Source organism: Vidua macroura, chromosome 1 (assembly GCF_024509145.1).
Source record: "Vidua macroura isolate BioBank_ID:100142 chromosome 1, ASM2450914v1, whole genome shotgun sequence".
NCBI lineage: Eukaryota > Metazoa > Chordata > Aves > Passeriformes > Viduidae > Vidua > Vidua macroura.
The window spans coordinates 151,897,808-151,912,965 of NC_071571.1; the positions used below are offsets into that span (position 1 = coordinate 151,897,808).

The following is a 15,158-nucleotide window of genomic DNA, read 5'->3' on the forward strand; positions in this document are numbered from 1 at the left end:
AGGGATTTCCACATTAATTTCTGATTTAGAGACCGAGGGCAAAAGGCTGAGTGCCTTTGGTTTCTCCGTTCCTCCTCTGCCTAGGCCATGGTGTCACATTTTCTGTATGAAAATTCTGACACGTTCAGGATTGTTCAGTGGAATATTGGGTGGGACAGAGGAATCCTTTTTGGGGGCTCATCCCAACAAAATATCTGTCCTGTGGGAAAGAACTTCGGCAGGGGAGCACAAGGAATTTAGCTGTGGGCCCAGTGGCAAATTTCTCCCCCGCCTCACCCTTCCATAAAGCCACAGGATGGTTTGGGTTGGGAGGGATCTTAAAGATCACTCAATTCCAATCCCCTGCCACGGGCAGGGACACCTTCCACTAAACCAAGCTGCTCCAATCCTCATCCAACACAACTCTGACTGAAGCAGCTTCTTGGAGACCAACCCATGGCACAAGTTTCTCCTTCACGAGATGATTCCTGCATTTCAGGCCTTCTTCTGAAGCAGTGCAGCGGGGCTGTAAAGAGGGAAAGTGCTCATTAATTCTCCACCACAAGCTCTGGATTTGAAAGGCAGGAGGCAAACCCAGGAGGCTGATGATGGTGGGAAGTGCTGAGCTTCCTCTCTGGTGGGATGGCCTGGCCTTGTGATGAGAATCATTAGAGCTCAGCGTCAGCTGCACTTCTGGTGCCTGAAAAGATTATCTCCAGATATCTTCGGGGTATTTAGCCAGCCATATGCTTTATTTCAATGGTAATATCTATTTCTTTGTGCATTTGAACATTGTTTATGTTAATTAAGGCTTCAAACTAGAGGCTGCATATGGGCTGTTCCCTTTTTTTTTTTCTTGCTGTGCTCATGAATTCACAGCTGGGCAAAGAGCTTGCTTGTCACCTCCTCATATCTTTTCCTGTCCCTCTCTCCCACACGTACATCAAAAGTAAATCCCAAATATTCCTAATTTCCCATAGATCACGGATCTTTTCTTAAATAACTGTTGTCTTAATTCTGCTTCTGTCAGTTCTGAAGGAAATCACCCTAAACACCTTGAAATAGGGGTCTCTGAGAAAGAAAATAAAATTAATATTCCTGCTCTGGTTTCATTTCCTTGCACCAAACAACTGGATCAAGAGTGTGCTTTTTCTTCCTTTTCCACATTTTCCATTTTCATTGTTTTTTTGTTTTTTTTTTTCCTAAAGAGCTAATTTAATAATAGCTGCTACTCTGATTATTGATCCTTTCAGACTGACAGAATATTGTTCTGTTCAGTTCCAGGCCTGTGCTCCTGGGGTAGAGGTGAGAAAAAGGGCATCAGAGCCAAGCAAAACTTGTAAGGAAAGTGAGTAATCTGAGTAGCTGAGCAGGAAGTTTTATAGTGCTTTTGTTTTTAATTTCTGTTAAGAAGCCAGGAAACACAGCTAAGGGATGTGTGGATGTATTTATTGACTGCTTATTCCAGATATCAGAGCTCTGTGAGTGCCTTCTTATAGGTCTGTATCCATTCCCATCTCCTCTGTGTGCCTCAGTTTCCTTCTCATAGAATGGGTTGTGTTGGAAGGGACCTTCAAAGTCATCTCATTCCATGGGCAGGGCAACCTTCCACTATCCCGGGTTGCTCCAAGCCCCATCCAACCTGGCCTTGCATAATTCCAGAGATGGGGCAGCCACAGCTTCTCTGTGCACCCTGTGCCAGGGCATCACCACCCTCACAAGGAAGAATTTCCTCCTTCTATTTAGTCTGAATCTCTCCTCTTTTAGTTTTAAGTCATTCCCTTTGCCCTGTCACTCCATTCCCTCATCCAAATTCCCTCTCCAGCTCTCCTGGAGCCCCTGAAGGGGCTCTAAGCTCTCCCTGGAGTTGGGCATTCCCACCTCTCCCAGCTTGGCTCCAGAGCAGAGGGGCTCCAGCCCCTGGAGCATTTCCATGGCCTTGTCTGGACTTATTCCAACAGGTCTACATCTTTCCTGTGCTGAGGATTCCAGAACTGAATTCAGCACTGCAGGTTGGGTCTCACCAGAGTAGAGGTTCAAACTGGTTTTGCTCTCCCTTGACCTGCCCACACCATGAGGATCCAGCCCAGGAGCCCAGGACACATTTGGCTTTCTTGGCTTTGAGCTAAATAAGGTTGATGATCCTTGATTTCCTTAAATGAATGTAGGGAAATTGCTGTGCCCTCCTTTTTTTCGTTGGAACTTCAGATTTCATTTTTGAGCTACATGGATTTACCAAACTTGTGGTACATTTCTAATTCAGAGGCTCAGAAGTGCAGGATTTTTCCAGGAGGTTTGGTTTTGCTCCAGTAAGCCTGCACTGCCTTGCTGGATGTGTGAGATGTCTCTCAGGATTTTCAGCAGCATAAATGAGAGCTCAGCCCATCTTTGAACCAGTGGATTGATCACAGAAAAGGAAAATTATCTCTTGGATAACAGAATGACCCCTGTGAAAGAGTTTTGCTGGTTTTATTAAGTTCTTAGGAAGGTCTCAACTAAGCAAAGCACGATCACTGCATTGGCACTGAGGGTGTCCAAAACATTCCAAGCAGCTGCAGTGTTAAAGATTGATTTAAACCCATATTTAGCTTAGTGTTTAATGAATTTCAACATTTACCTCTCTGGCATGAGATTCTTTGTAACTGCTGTAGCAGCCAATCAAAGATTTATTTTATTTTATTTTATTTTTAATCAGCCTATTTTTTTCCAGAGCTGCAAACCTTTTCATGTCCCTTTCTCTTAGGAACTATCCACTCTTTAATTCAGCCCCGAGGTCCTGCACAAACAGTGACTCTGACACACTTTTTGCAGAAATATGATTGCAGGGTTTTTCTTTGTGTCCCGGGCTATTGTGCAGAGCCAAAGTGTCTGAAAGGCTCTTTGGGGCAGCCTTTAGCTGGAAATGAAAATTGCTTTTGGGAATCCCACAAAAAGGATTAACTTTGACTTCATCTCTGGTTTGTTCTCCAAATTAATAATCAATCTGCCAGCTGGACCCATGCCAAGCACTCTCCTGGTTGGAGAAGGGGGAATGGCCCGTGTGAAACAAGAACAGTCAGAGAACCACAGGGTTGTTTGGGTTGGAAAAAACGACTGGAGATTCCTTGTATTTCTCAGATCTCAAATATCTACTCCAATTTTAAAAACTCTCTCTTCCCCGTGGCTCTTCCCACAATAAAAGCTCTCCATTTGCGCAAATTCCTGTTCAGAGCAGCATTTCTGTTTGAGCAAGTCCTTAAGCGTGTGCTTAGCTCCTGTTTAAATCTACAAGACAGTGCTTAATTGCTTTTCCCCATCAAGTGCTCAAATGATGTTCAGAGTCATGTTGTAACATATGGTGAGACATCTTCCTGTGCAGCATCATTGGAATTACACCGGAGATAAATCTGACCACGGACGTTAGAGACAGAACCAACTTGTCAGGTTCCCTGCTCACCCTCCCCATACGACGTTTTTTACGCCAGTCTGGTTTGGGGATTTCTACAATTCCTTTTTGACTGGGTTGTAATCACTCTGACTACAGTCTCCTTTAATATTCTGCCCACGTTTTCCCTTTAGTAGAGTTTCCTCTTTCTTGCCTCCACTCTGGAGACCTTCTGGAAATAATTCTGCTCCTTTATTAGCGTACCTGGATTCAATATTTGTGAAGAACTCAAATTCTGCTCTTTTTCTTTGCCTCTGAGCTTTGAGCATGGATTTCCGAGTACAAACCCAGTGTATTTTTTTTTTTTTTTTTGGCAGAATCAAAGTTTTTTCTACTGCTTTACAAATGAAACCTGAACCTACAGGCAGGCACACATGAACACACAAATGTTCCTTCCCTTATGGACCTGTTCATTAATAGCCCATTGTCTTCCAGAGCTTTTCATCAGGCCCACAGTGAATGAATTTTGCATTCAAATGTGAAAGATGCCTTTTTTCAATCTATCTGCTTTGTAATTTGAACTGCTGCCAGTGAAATAATCTTTAGATGGCAAAATCCAGTGATTGAATTTTGAAATTTGAGTTTAAGGATTTCAAGTCTGCACTGAACTATGAGGCTTTTGGAAATAATTGATGGTTGAACCAAACACTAACTGAGCAGGTATCTGCAACCAGCAAGACCCAAACTCCCTCAGATGTGTTTCCTGGACCTTGGAGAAATCCCATTAGATCTTTCTTAGTGATACTGAGTGTGGGATCTGCAGCAGGTGATGCTGGACAGGCTCAAACCGTCACAAACCATGAATGGGACAACCCAAAATCACAAGGAAGTATTGTGAGATCTCACCTGGAACAACAAATGCGACTCTGGGACTTCCAACATCAGATGTGGAGCTGCTGGATGAGTCCAGAGGAGGCCATGGAAATGCTCCCAGGGCTGGAGCCCCAGTGCCTGAAGAGGCTCCAGGAGAGCTGGAGAGGGATTTGGGATAAGGGCATGGAGTGACAGGATAAGGGGAAATGATTTAAATCTAAAAGAGGGGAGATTCAGACCACATACAAGGAAGAAATTCACCAGGCCCTGGCACAGGTTGCCCAGAGAAGTTGCCTTATTCCTGGAATTATCCAAGGCCAGGTTGGACAGGGCTTGGAGCACCCTGGGATAGTGGAAGGTGTCCCTGCCCATGGCAGGGGGCTGGAACGAGGTGATCTTTAAGATCCCTTCCAACCCAAACCATTCCAGGATTCTACATCCACACTGGGAATCAGTGAGAAGAGGCTCATGGCTCTTCTGCCACATCCTCCTGCCTCCAAATAGGTTTTCCCAACCCATCTCCAAGCTCCATCCCCAAAGGGTGCAGAGATGTTCGTGTCCAAAGGGTTGCAGGGCAACAAGAAGAAGTAATTAGGGAGATCTGCAGCGAGGAAGGAAAGGATGAAAGAAAAGTTATTCTTCTGAGGATATTAAAACCAGAGGAATGGACATGCTCTTTGGAGCATTTGAGTGGTTTAATGACTGGTAATGACTAATTAATTAATAATCACTGGTAGTAATGAAGGCCAGATTTTCATTTTCAATTAAAAGGTGTAGCTGGACTTATTCTGAGGTGATTTACACCAAGTTCCTGACTCAGCACATCCACATCACCCATCCTTTATGTGATTTATAGCAGCTTTTAAAGCAAGAACTGGATGGCTTTGATCCAGTTGCTTTCTTTGAGTCCAACAGGATAAATAAGCAGGCACCAGACCAGGTCTTTGAAGAGCAAAAGTTGGTTGTTTCAATTTTTAATTTTTTTCTTGCCTCAATATCGCTGTGCACTTTCTGTGTGCATCTAGAAATGGATTTCAGGCTGTGCCAAGTGTGGCTTTGGCCCTGGATAGATTTTATCCTGATATTGCATTCAGTGCTGTACTGTCAGCTTTTCTGCCATGGGAGTGTGAGACCAGGCACAGCATCTGGGGAGTGTTATTTGTTTTCTGATACCTTCCCTGGGGTTTCCTGTTCTTGTTGGTTTTCTGATTTATTTTCCTTTTTGTTTTGTTTCTTTTTTTTTTTTCCTCCTCTTGGATGAGGTTACTTCTGTTGATGTATGGCCCACATCTGTCCTAGTCTAGTTTGAAAGCTGCTAAATTAGTAAAGCTGGGCTTTGGGATTGGAAGTGATGTGAGGGCAAATGTATTCCCACATAGGTTCCTTGGGGCAGGGGGTGTCTGTGTGTGGCAATGTAGACAAATTTGATACTCTAAAAATGGGATATTTAAGCATTGCTATTTGTTGGAAAGGCTGCTTAAACAGAAAAAAAGCTGAGGTAGAGTTAAGGATGAAAGGACAAGCTGGAAGACCTGGGGTTGTTTAGTCTGGAGAAGAGAAGGCTCCAGGGAGATCTCAGAGCCCTTTCCAGTGCTCGAGGGAGCTCCAGGAGAGCTGGAGACGGAATTTGGATAAGGGATGGAGTGTCAGGACACAGGGAATGGCTTTAAACTGCCAGAGAGCAGGGTGAGATGGGATATTGGGAAGAAATTCTTCCCTGTGAGAGCAGAGAGGTGCTGACACAAGTTTTCCAGAGAAATTGTGGGTGCCCCATCCATGGAATTGTCCAAGGCCAGATTGGTTGGGACATTGAGCAGACTGGTCTAGTAGAGCGTGTCCCTGCCCATGGCAGGAGGTTGGAAAAAGATGATCTTTAAGGTCCCTTCCAAAACCATTGTATGATTCCAAAATTCTATCATTAGGAGCCTTTTAAAAGCAGTTTTCTAGATATTGTCACACCCATAAATGGAAAAGAGCACTAAAAAACCCTCAGCTAACAAAAAACCCCATCACAAGCCAAATGCACCAATCTCTTAAAAAAAAAAAAAAAACAAAAAAACCACAACAGTCTGTTACAGAGGGAAAGTAAAAGCTGCTGCGGAAATCTGGACAAAGGATAAATTGACAGCAAGCAATGCAAATTAAAAGCTTGAAAAATACAAGAGAAAAAAAAAAGAAAACTGTAGGAATTTTTTTTCTTCAGACCAGCAGAGATGAATAAAAAGCAAAATTCAGAGTCTACTAAACCCATAATAAATCCTGATGGTATCGGTTTGTTACTAGCTCGAAATGACAGATTTATTTATAATAATGCAGGAATTTCAATAAACGCCTGTATTCTGTAATTGGAAGAGAGCCTGGTTCCTTAATCCACATCCCAGCCTAATGAAATACTTTTCATTACCCCAGCAGCTGGAAAACCTGCTATACATCATCCAACAAAGTGAGATGTGTGCAAGAGTAACAAGACAGGGCAATTTGGAACGCTAGGGTTTTAAAAGAGCAGGTTAAGACTAATTTGGGATCATTGCTCTTTAGGTAAAGTTCCCTAAATCTGGAGAGAGGAGCATGTGTGTGTGTGTAGGCACAGCAGCCTCACATCTGTCTTAGGCACAGTATCCATCTGAAACGGGATCCAAAAATTTAGGGATTGTGGGTAATATTATGGTTATGATTGAATAATAGCACACTCATTAAAACAGAGGCATTAATAGCAATCAACTTATGGAAAATAGATTTTGTCAAGCTAAATTAATACTTTCTAGGAGAATGCAGAACTCATTGTTGGAGTCTGGGAATTTGTCATTATTTGTACACATCATAAATAAGGCATTTTTCTTGGTGACAGTGGATAAACAGAACAACTCAATAATGCAGATCTTGGAAATATGAGCAGGACGTGGAGGGGAGAATACAGAATTCAGATTTCCCACGAGACTGGTCTTGGATCTCTTGGTCCCTTCCAAAAAGGGTGTTGGGAGATGTCAGAAGGTGCATGAAAGAGAGCAAAGAACAATGTTAGGGTCTGAAAGGCTCCAAGAGATGATGTGACAGCTCAGAGAAAATCATGTGAAGAGCTGCTGATCCAGAGAAGACAGATTTATGTCCCGTGAGATGGATGGACAGAGAACCACGGGCTCACAGAATGGTTTGGGTTGGAAGGGACCTTAAAGATTATTTAGTTCCAACCCCCTGCCATGGGCAGGGACACCTTCCACTAAACCAGGTTGCTCCAAACCCCATCCAGCCTGGTCTTGGGCACTCCCAGGGATGGGACATTCAGACATTTAATAGGGTTCAGACATTTAGAAATGTGGATGAGCACCAGGAAAAAAAAAAAAAAATGTTCTGTGAATTGCCTACAAACTTCTACAGTAAAATTAATTTAGGGTTTTTTTTATGATTTTTTTTTTTTTTTAAACTATGACAGTGCTCTAAACCAAACCAGAAATAATTCAGGGAGGCTCAGTGTCACATGCTGAACAGGATCTGAGTGGACACTGAGAGCAGGACATGCTGCTGCTCTGTCACCCAGGCCATGATGGCAAAGGGACGTGGACGGAGGCTTGGAATCGTTGTGTGAGGAGCAGGTCAGAGCCTGCACCGGGTCGAGACCTGCAAAGAACTTGTCTGTGACTCAGGGCAGGTCTCTGGAGCCAGCAGCACAGAGCTGTCCAGGCCATCTGTGGTGCACCCAAGGCTGCTGAGCAGCTTGGCTCCATCTGGAGCTGCCGTGGGCTCGCTGCTGGCATTGCTGCCGAGATCCCCTCCTCTGAGGATGGTCAGCTGGGGAGATGGGACATCTTTCCCCATGTCCCTTCAGTGGAGGCAGATGGCCCTTTTGCTCTGCCTCCACATCCTGTCTCAGGCTCCTGTGAAGCCCAGATTATACACAGGGTTGCTGACTTTCTCCCCATTTACTGAATTTCTCCACTTGCTCTCTGCATCTGCACTCCCTGAGTGACCATATCCCAGGAGACAGGACTGGACAAGACACAGAAGCAATGGGTGGAAAATGACAGCAGCTTTCAGGTTCCCACTGTCTCAGCACACGAGGCAGAGCAGCAGATTCCTGTTTTCCCTGGCTTAGCCCCTTGTGCTCGCACAGAGATGGGGCTGCAATAATTTTTCCCCACGGAACCACTCCACCTGTGGGACGAAGACCATGGATACTTCTCCATCTATGGCCCTTTCCCCATTCTGCTGCTTTTCCCCAGGCTGAAAGGATGCCAGGAGAAAGCAGGGATCTGTCCCTTTGATGTCTTCAGGTCTCTCTGGCTGTGAGGCAGGAACATCCCTACCATGCCCAGAGCTCTGGGAATGTGGGGAAGGGCTCAGGAGGGTCCTGGCCTGGCCTTTGGAGAAGGAGCAAGGCAGGGGTGAAACTGTGAATTGGGGTTCCTGTGGCTGAGGGAGGTCTATACACATCCATATGGGGTGTGGAACAGGGGTTGGGGGTGTATGGGGTGAGAGATGGGGCTGTGGGGGACTGAGGTGTATTTTAGGTCTATAGGGTTGCATCCATAAATGAGATATGTGAGACAGGGCTATAGGGATGGGGAGGTGTGTTCAGGTTGTGTAGGGACAGGGCTGTAGGATTATTTATCCATGTGTCCCACGTGTGGATCAATATGGTGGGTGCCACGGGGCTTTAGGGTTGTGCATGCACATGTTGGGTGGGAAGTTGTGCATAGTATATGGGATAAATGAGGCAGAGCTGTGGGGTTAAGGGTGTGTGTATGGAACAAGTGGGACAGGGCTATAGGCTTAAGGAAATGTATATGGCACATGTGGGACTGGGCTTAGGGCTAAGAAATTGTGTATGGGATAAGTGGGAAAGGGATATAGGGTTAAGAAGGTGTATGTGGGGTATGTGGGGCAGGGTTAAGGTCCATGTGGGATAAGTAGGACAGGGTTATAGGGGCAAAAGGGTGTATATGGGACAGGGCTATAGGGTTAGAAGGGTGTATATGGGATATGTGGGACAGGGCTACAGGGTTAGGGAGGTGCATATGGGATACGTGGGACAGAGATATAGGGTCAGGAAGGTGTATATGGGATTTGTGGGGCAGGGATATAGGGTCAGGACGGTGTATATGGGATATGTGGGGCAGGGATATAGGGTCAGGACGGTGTATATGGGATATGTGGGGCAGGGATATAGGGTATGCATCCGTGTGGTGGCTGTGTGGGATGAGGCTGTGCAGTTACGCGTGCACACGTGGGATAGGTGGGCTATGGGGTTAGGGGAGTGTATATGGGATATGTGGGGCAGGGCTATCGGGTTAGGGCGATCGTGAGACCGGGCAGCCCGGGGGCTGCAGGGGACCGTTCACATGTGTGGGGTTGATGGAGAGGTCACAGCGGGGCGGGGGAGCCGCGGACGGACCAGCAGCAGGACCAGGATGGAGACGCAGGTCCGCTGGGGGGTTGGTGGGATGGGGGCGGCGGGGGGCGCGGTGCCCGCTCCCCGCCCGCCCTGACGGCCGCTCTCCCTCTCTCCCCGCTCCACCGCCCCGTCCCTCCCTCCCTGCTCTCCTCCCTCCAGCAGAGCCTCCGCCTCCGCCTCTCCGCCCGGCGCCTGGTCCTGGCGCGGCTGCCGAACGGTCCCGCTCGACGCCTCCCGGACCAAGTGCCTGTGTGACCGACTCTCCGCCTTCGCCATCTTAGCCCAGCTCAGCCCCGACATGGTGAGTCCCGCCGGCGGCACCGCGGAGGGAGGAGCGGAGGGGCCGGGGAGGCGTGGGGACACGCGGGGGACAGGGCGGAATGAAGCGGGAGGGAAGGGGACGCGCCCGGGATGCAGCGGAGCATCCTCGGCGCGCCGCTCTCGGGTACCGCGGAGGCGCGGCGGGGACAGCCCCGAGCGCTGCCGCTGCTGCTGCAGTCCGGTGTCACCGGGACCGTGGCGACACAGCGTGAGGCTTTGCATAACCCTCCCCCCTTCCTTCCCCGCCGTCCTTCCTCTCCCCTTCCCCCCGACCCTGACCGCAGCCTTGGGGACACACACGCACGGACATCGGGGGTGCTGCCGCGCTGCTCCCCTCGTCCTCCCCATCCATCCTTCCATCCCTGCGCTGTGCCTTGGGACGTGAATCCCGCCAAATGTGGGGATCCACCGGCCCCCGCAGGCGTCTTCACTCCCGTGAGCTCCCCACGCACGGAATCTTCGCACGTGGCTTCTTTTGGGGGGGCGGAATCGCCCCGCTCCGCCTCCCTCCCCACCTGTCTCCATCCCCGCCTCGGCGTCCTTCCCGCTACCCCACGCAGTTTTGGGGCGTGTGTGTGTGTGTGGCGGGGTTCCCACTCTGGAATCGGGGAGCGTGGAGGGGAGGAGTTGTGAAGTTTTGGCCGCTTGTCGGGGACACGAAGTCGGTGCCGCGTCTCGGACGGAGCCTCCGGAAAAAAAAAAAAAAAAAAAAAAAAGTGCGAGATTCCTAGAAATTATCGCTGGGCGGCTGCACCCTGAGTCGGAGCACGGGGAGGGTGCCAGGGCACTAAAGACGGCGCTGGGGTGGTCAAAAGACGCTTCGCAGGCTCCTCTCTTTCACCTTGTGCTTTTGAATTTGTTTTTTTTTTTTGTTTTTTTTTTTTTCCTTCTTTTTTTTTTTTTTTTTTTTTTTTTTTTAAGTAGTTCATCCCTTTTTGGACAGTTCCCAGGTTCACAGAGCGAAGCCACCCCCTCCTCCACCTAAAGCTTCTCCATCTGCCTGGGCACTGGGAGTTACGGGGCCCTTGCAATTATTTACTAATTATGGCTTGCTTGTTAAATGCTGGCTTAATTCGGCAAAAGGGGAGGGGAAAGGAGGAAAGGAAGGGTGAGCGTGGTAAAGGGAGAGGGGGGATCACATTTTCCAAGATGAAGGTTTGGTTTATTATTAGAAACACTAATGTATTTGGTCCACTAGTTACCATGGAAACAACATCTGCACTGAAGTGGTTTTAAAGACACAGTGTTGGTTGTGTTTGCCTGGGCCCCGAGCAGGCCCAGCCACCACGGGGCTGGGAAATGGGCTCTGGGCTCTTGGGCAGAGAAGCTTTTGAGGTCCTTTGGACAGAGGCACCAGCTCTGTGGTCTCAGGTAGAGATATTCTGACTGAAGGATGCTCGGGGGTAGGACTGGGAGCGTGTTCCCGCTTGGAAGGGCTCTGGAAGCAGCTGGCTGCATCAATGCTGGCATCCCTGCTCCCAGTCTTCTTCCGTGGGTTGTTGTTTCCTTGTCCTGCCACCATAAACCAAGCAGGCAGGGAAGCAGCTGCTGGGCTGGTGCTCTCCAGGAGTGTTTCCAGCCTCCTCAAGGTGGACAGGGTGATCTCAGGTGAGCCAGGTGGGATTTGTCACCTGCCCTGGGAGCTTGCAGGGCTGTGTCCTGCCAGCAGCAGGGCTTCACCCTTCACCCCAAGCTCCAGCAGCTTTAGGGTCTGGTGCCAGAGGTTGTGATCGATGAGTGAGCCTTGCCCTGCATGGGAAGGACTCCAAGATATCCTGACAAAGTTTTGGGGGGTTGTATGGCTGGGGAAAATAAATTGGGATTTCTGCTGTAGGGAGGCTTCTAAGGCAAAGCCTGGAATGAAGCAAGCCCAGATGTGCAGCTGAGCTGCTGGTGAAGGTCCTCTGCTGATCCATCTTCTGGAAGTGGGCAGAGGATCAGAGACTGTGGGAGAAGCAAAGGGAATCTTTGCCTTGGCTAAAGCAGAAGTTTCTCTTATGTAGATTTTATGATCACACACTACTTGGTATTATTTAATTAAGCAGCCTGGGGAAAAAATGGTTAATTTGATGTGGCCAGATGCTGTTGCTCCATCAGCTCCAGGTGTTTGGGTGTTATCTTGGTAACACAGGATGGGTGTCAGCCTTTTATCATCCCTGCAAGTATTGTTGCATTTGAGAGTGGGCTTGGCTGCGGGAGGATACAGCTTCCTTCGCCCAGGTATGTTTTATTATATCTGCAACTAAACTCACAGCGCTCCTTTGGGGTTTAAGCCTAAAATTGCTTCTTTTTCCCTCCTTCCAACTCCTCTGGCTGCTGGTTGGGTTATGGTTTCCCAGCTCATTTTTTTTCCCAGCCTTGAGTCCACTCAAGAGCATCAAGATGAGTCCTTTGGCTGTACTGGGGGCAGAACTGGGGCTTGGATATCTCCAGAATCTCCCAGCTGAGCCAGGGTTTGATGATGATGGGGAGCACCACCCTGGCTGAACCAGCTGGGACCCATCTCTTGCCTGTGCCTGCCCTGTGAGCCAGCATGGCTGTGCTCGTCCAGCTCCTCATTCCCTCGCTTTTCTCCCCACATCTCATTTTGAACAAGCCCACGTTGCCTTCTGTCCCCAGAGGTGGCATCTCGTCATCGTTGGTGTCTGCGGTGGTGACATTTATGGTGCAGTTTTTCATGTGCCTTTGGAGCTCTCAGGACAAGAAGCTCCGTCCGCCTGTGTCATTAATATTATTTATTGCTATAAATCTCCCTTCTGGAGCCTTTGGCCCTGGCAGCTTGAAATATTTGTAACCCTAGTATGGGCACAGCTCCTTTGCAGTGAAAAAAGGCTTTTGGGACGAGTGTTGCTGCTGATTTGGACTGGCCAAGGACAGTTTGTCTGGGCTGGGACCTGAGAGTTGCTCCTGTAGTGGGGAAAGGGAGCAGTTTTCCTTGATTTCAGTGAGGCTGGAGGCTGAAAGTGCTGTGTTTTGAGTCGATTTGGGAGACAGACATCCCTAAACCGTGATGGAGCTGTTTGGATCCAGCTCAAAAGCTGGAGTTCAGATTTGTGTTTGATTTCCCCTGCTACTTCTACTCGACAGAGGCAACCTCATGCCCTGCTTTGGCACAACTGCTGTTTGACCATCGTGAAAGATTAAAACCACTTAAATTAAGGAACACAGGCAATCATTTTGGGACTGTCTTTTTGTTTTAGCTTTATACCCTGCCTGTCTTGGAAGGGCAATGCCTGTGCTGCTACACCTGCACAGTAGCTGTGCTAACAGAGAATGAGGGCAAAAGGAAAGCACAGAGCTGCATGTGAGGCTTGCGGTGATGTTTTTTTCAATGTATTTTGGCAATTTTTGGAGGTAGAGCAGGAGCCTGAGGATGAGCAGCAAAACCTTTCTCTCTATGGTTGTCTCACCTGAGTTTGGCTCATGTTGTCTTTGCTGCCTTCCACCTTTTGCTTGGCCTTTGTAAAGTCAATCAAGCTTTAAAGCTTGGTTAAGCAGAGCTTGGATGCGGTTTGGGGAAAGCTGGTCTGGTGCAAAGTGTCTCTGTCCGTGGCAGGGGGTTGGAATTGGATGATCTTTGAAGTCTCTTCCAACCCAAACTGATGGTTCTGTGATCTGTGCAGCCTTTAGGGCTGGAGTAAAACTTGACAAACACATCTCTGTTGTGTCTCCCCCTCCTTACTGGTCCTGCCTGCAGAAAACTGATGAGAGGGAGGCATCTGAGCTCTCCTCTCATTCCTAGGCTTGATGAAGATTTGGAGCTGGTGGCAAGAACTTGTAGGTGTGCTGAGTTTGTTATGTCTGCACTGAATTTTTGGGACATCTCTCTTCCCTATTGGTGTTTTCTGACAGGCAAAACCAGCAGCTGTAGAGTTTTGGGTTTTTTTTGTAGCAGAGCTGGCCTGGGTAAGTGCTGGCCAGGCAGTGAGCTGACCTTTGAGATGAGATGAGATGAAACAGCCTCAAGTTGTGCCAGTGGGGGTTTAGATTGGATATTAGGAAAGAATTTCTTCAAGGAAAGGGGTTGTCAAGCATTGGAACAGGCTGCCCAAGGAATCAGTGGAGTTGCCATCCCTGGAAAGTGTTCAAGAAACATGTGGATGTGGCACTTGGGTGCTGGCTTGATGGTTGGACTTGATGATCTCAGAGATATTTTCTAACCTTCATGATTCCACAATTTATATCCCAAGATCTTGCAAGAGGCTTTGTTCAGCGTTATCTCCAGTTTGGGAATGGGAAGCACCTTTCCTGGTGTGCTTCTTAGCCACAGGGATAAAGCTCCTCTCTAAACTCACAACACTTCTTTTTTTGTCTCTCAAAACCTCCCATTTTGGGATGGAAGGGACCTTTAAAGATCTTCTTGTGTCCCGAGGACCTTCCCCCTGAAAAGATTGTCCTGTGCTGAAGGAGCTCTCTGTACTTCATGGGCAGTGCACACACACAAGGTGGGTTATTTTAAGCTCCTTAAATTCTGTAGGGCCTCTCTTCCACAGAGAGGAGATCCAGGTTTCCTAGCAGAAAAAAAGAAAAAAAAAAGTTGATGTTACGAATCAAATATTTTGTAAGGGTGTAGCAATTCTGACAACATTTTGATGGAAAATTATAGCAGTTTTATTTAGATAAGACTGGAGAACTTCATTTGGAGGTGAACATTTTAACATTTATATTCTTCCATCATTTATCACGTGAAATTTGGAGTCTGGATGAGAACAAAGCCTTTTGCATACTTTGAGAACTGACAGTTCTCATGTTCACAACAGTTTCCAGGCTTAGTTAATATTGGTTCTGCTTTTTCTGCAACATTAACTCTTTCATTCAAAAATTGGACTTTTCTGAGGAAGGGAAGTTTTCGGTTTTGCCAGGCTTTGAGACATCAAACTCTGGTCAGGTTGTACAGGGGTTTAGGGAAGAGCTTGATGTATTTGGCTGTGTTGTTGAGGCTACAGCCAGAGCTCTTCTGTGCTGTCAGTGAAATTGTGACCTTGAGCTGAACACTTCCTTGCTTTCTGCTTCCCTTTCTCCAGCTGCAGCACCCTTGCAGGTGACATCCCGGGCTCTGTGCATCCACATTTGCACAGTGCCCCGAGCCTGAAGGGTGCTCCAGGAAGCACCAAGTGCTGTCATTTCCCTGACAGAGCATTAGGAGCCTCCTCCTGCCTGCTTGGCAGGAGCTGTGCCAGGGTGAACATTGCTGAGCCACGAACATTTGGGCTTTAGAGGTCCAAATCCTCT

The 15,158-nt window shown here is 47.8% G+C and overlaps 1 protein-coding gene across 4 annotated transcripts in view; it reads left to right on the forward strand.

Moving 5' to 3' along the window:
* ADGRB1 (adhesion G protein-coupled receptor B1) overlaps positions 1–15,158 on the forward strand; it is a 140,317-nt gene that overhangs the window by 43,055 nt on the left and 82,104 nt on the right. For all 4 annotated transcript variants that reach the window (XM_053981688.1, XM_053981695.1, XM_053981704.1 and 1 more), the window contains exon 12: positions 9,765–9,906. In XM_053981688.1, the coding sequence (XP_053837663.1) occupies positions 9,765–9,906 (142 nt within the window). The remainder of the gene's footprint in view (positions 1–9,764; positions 9,907–15,158) is intronic.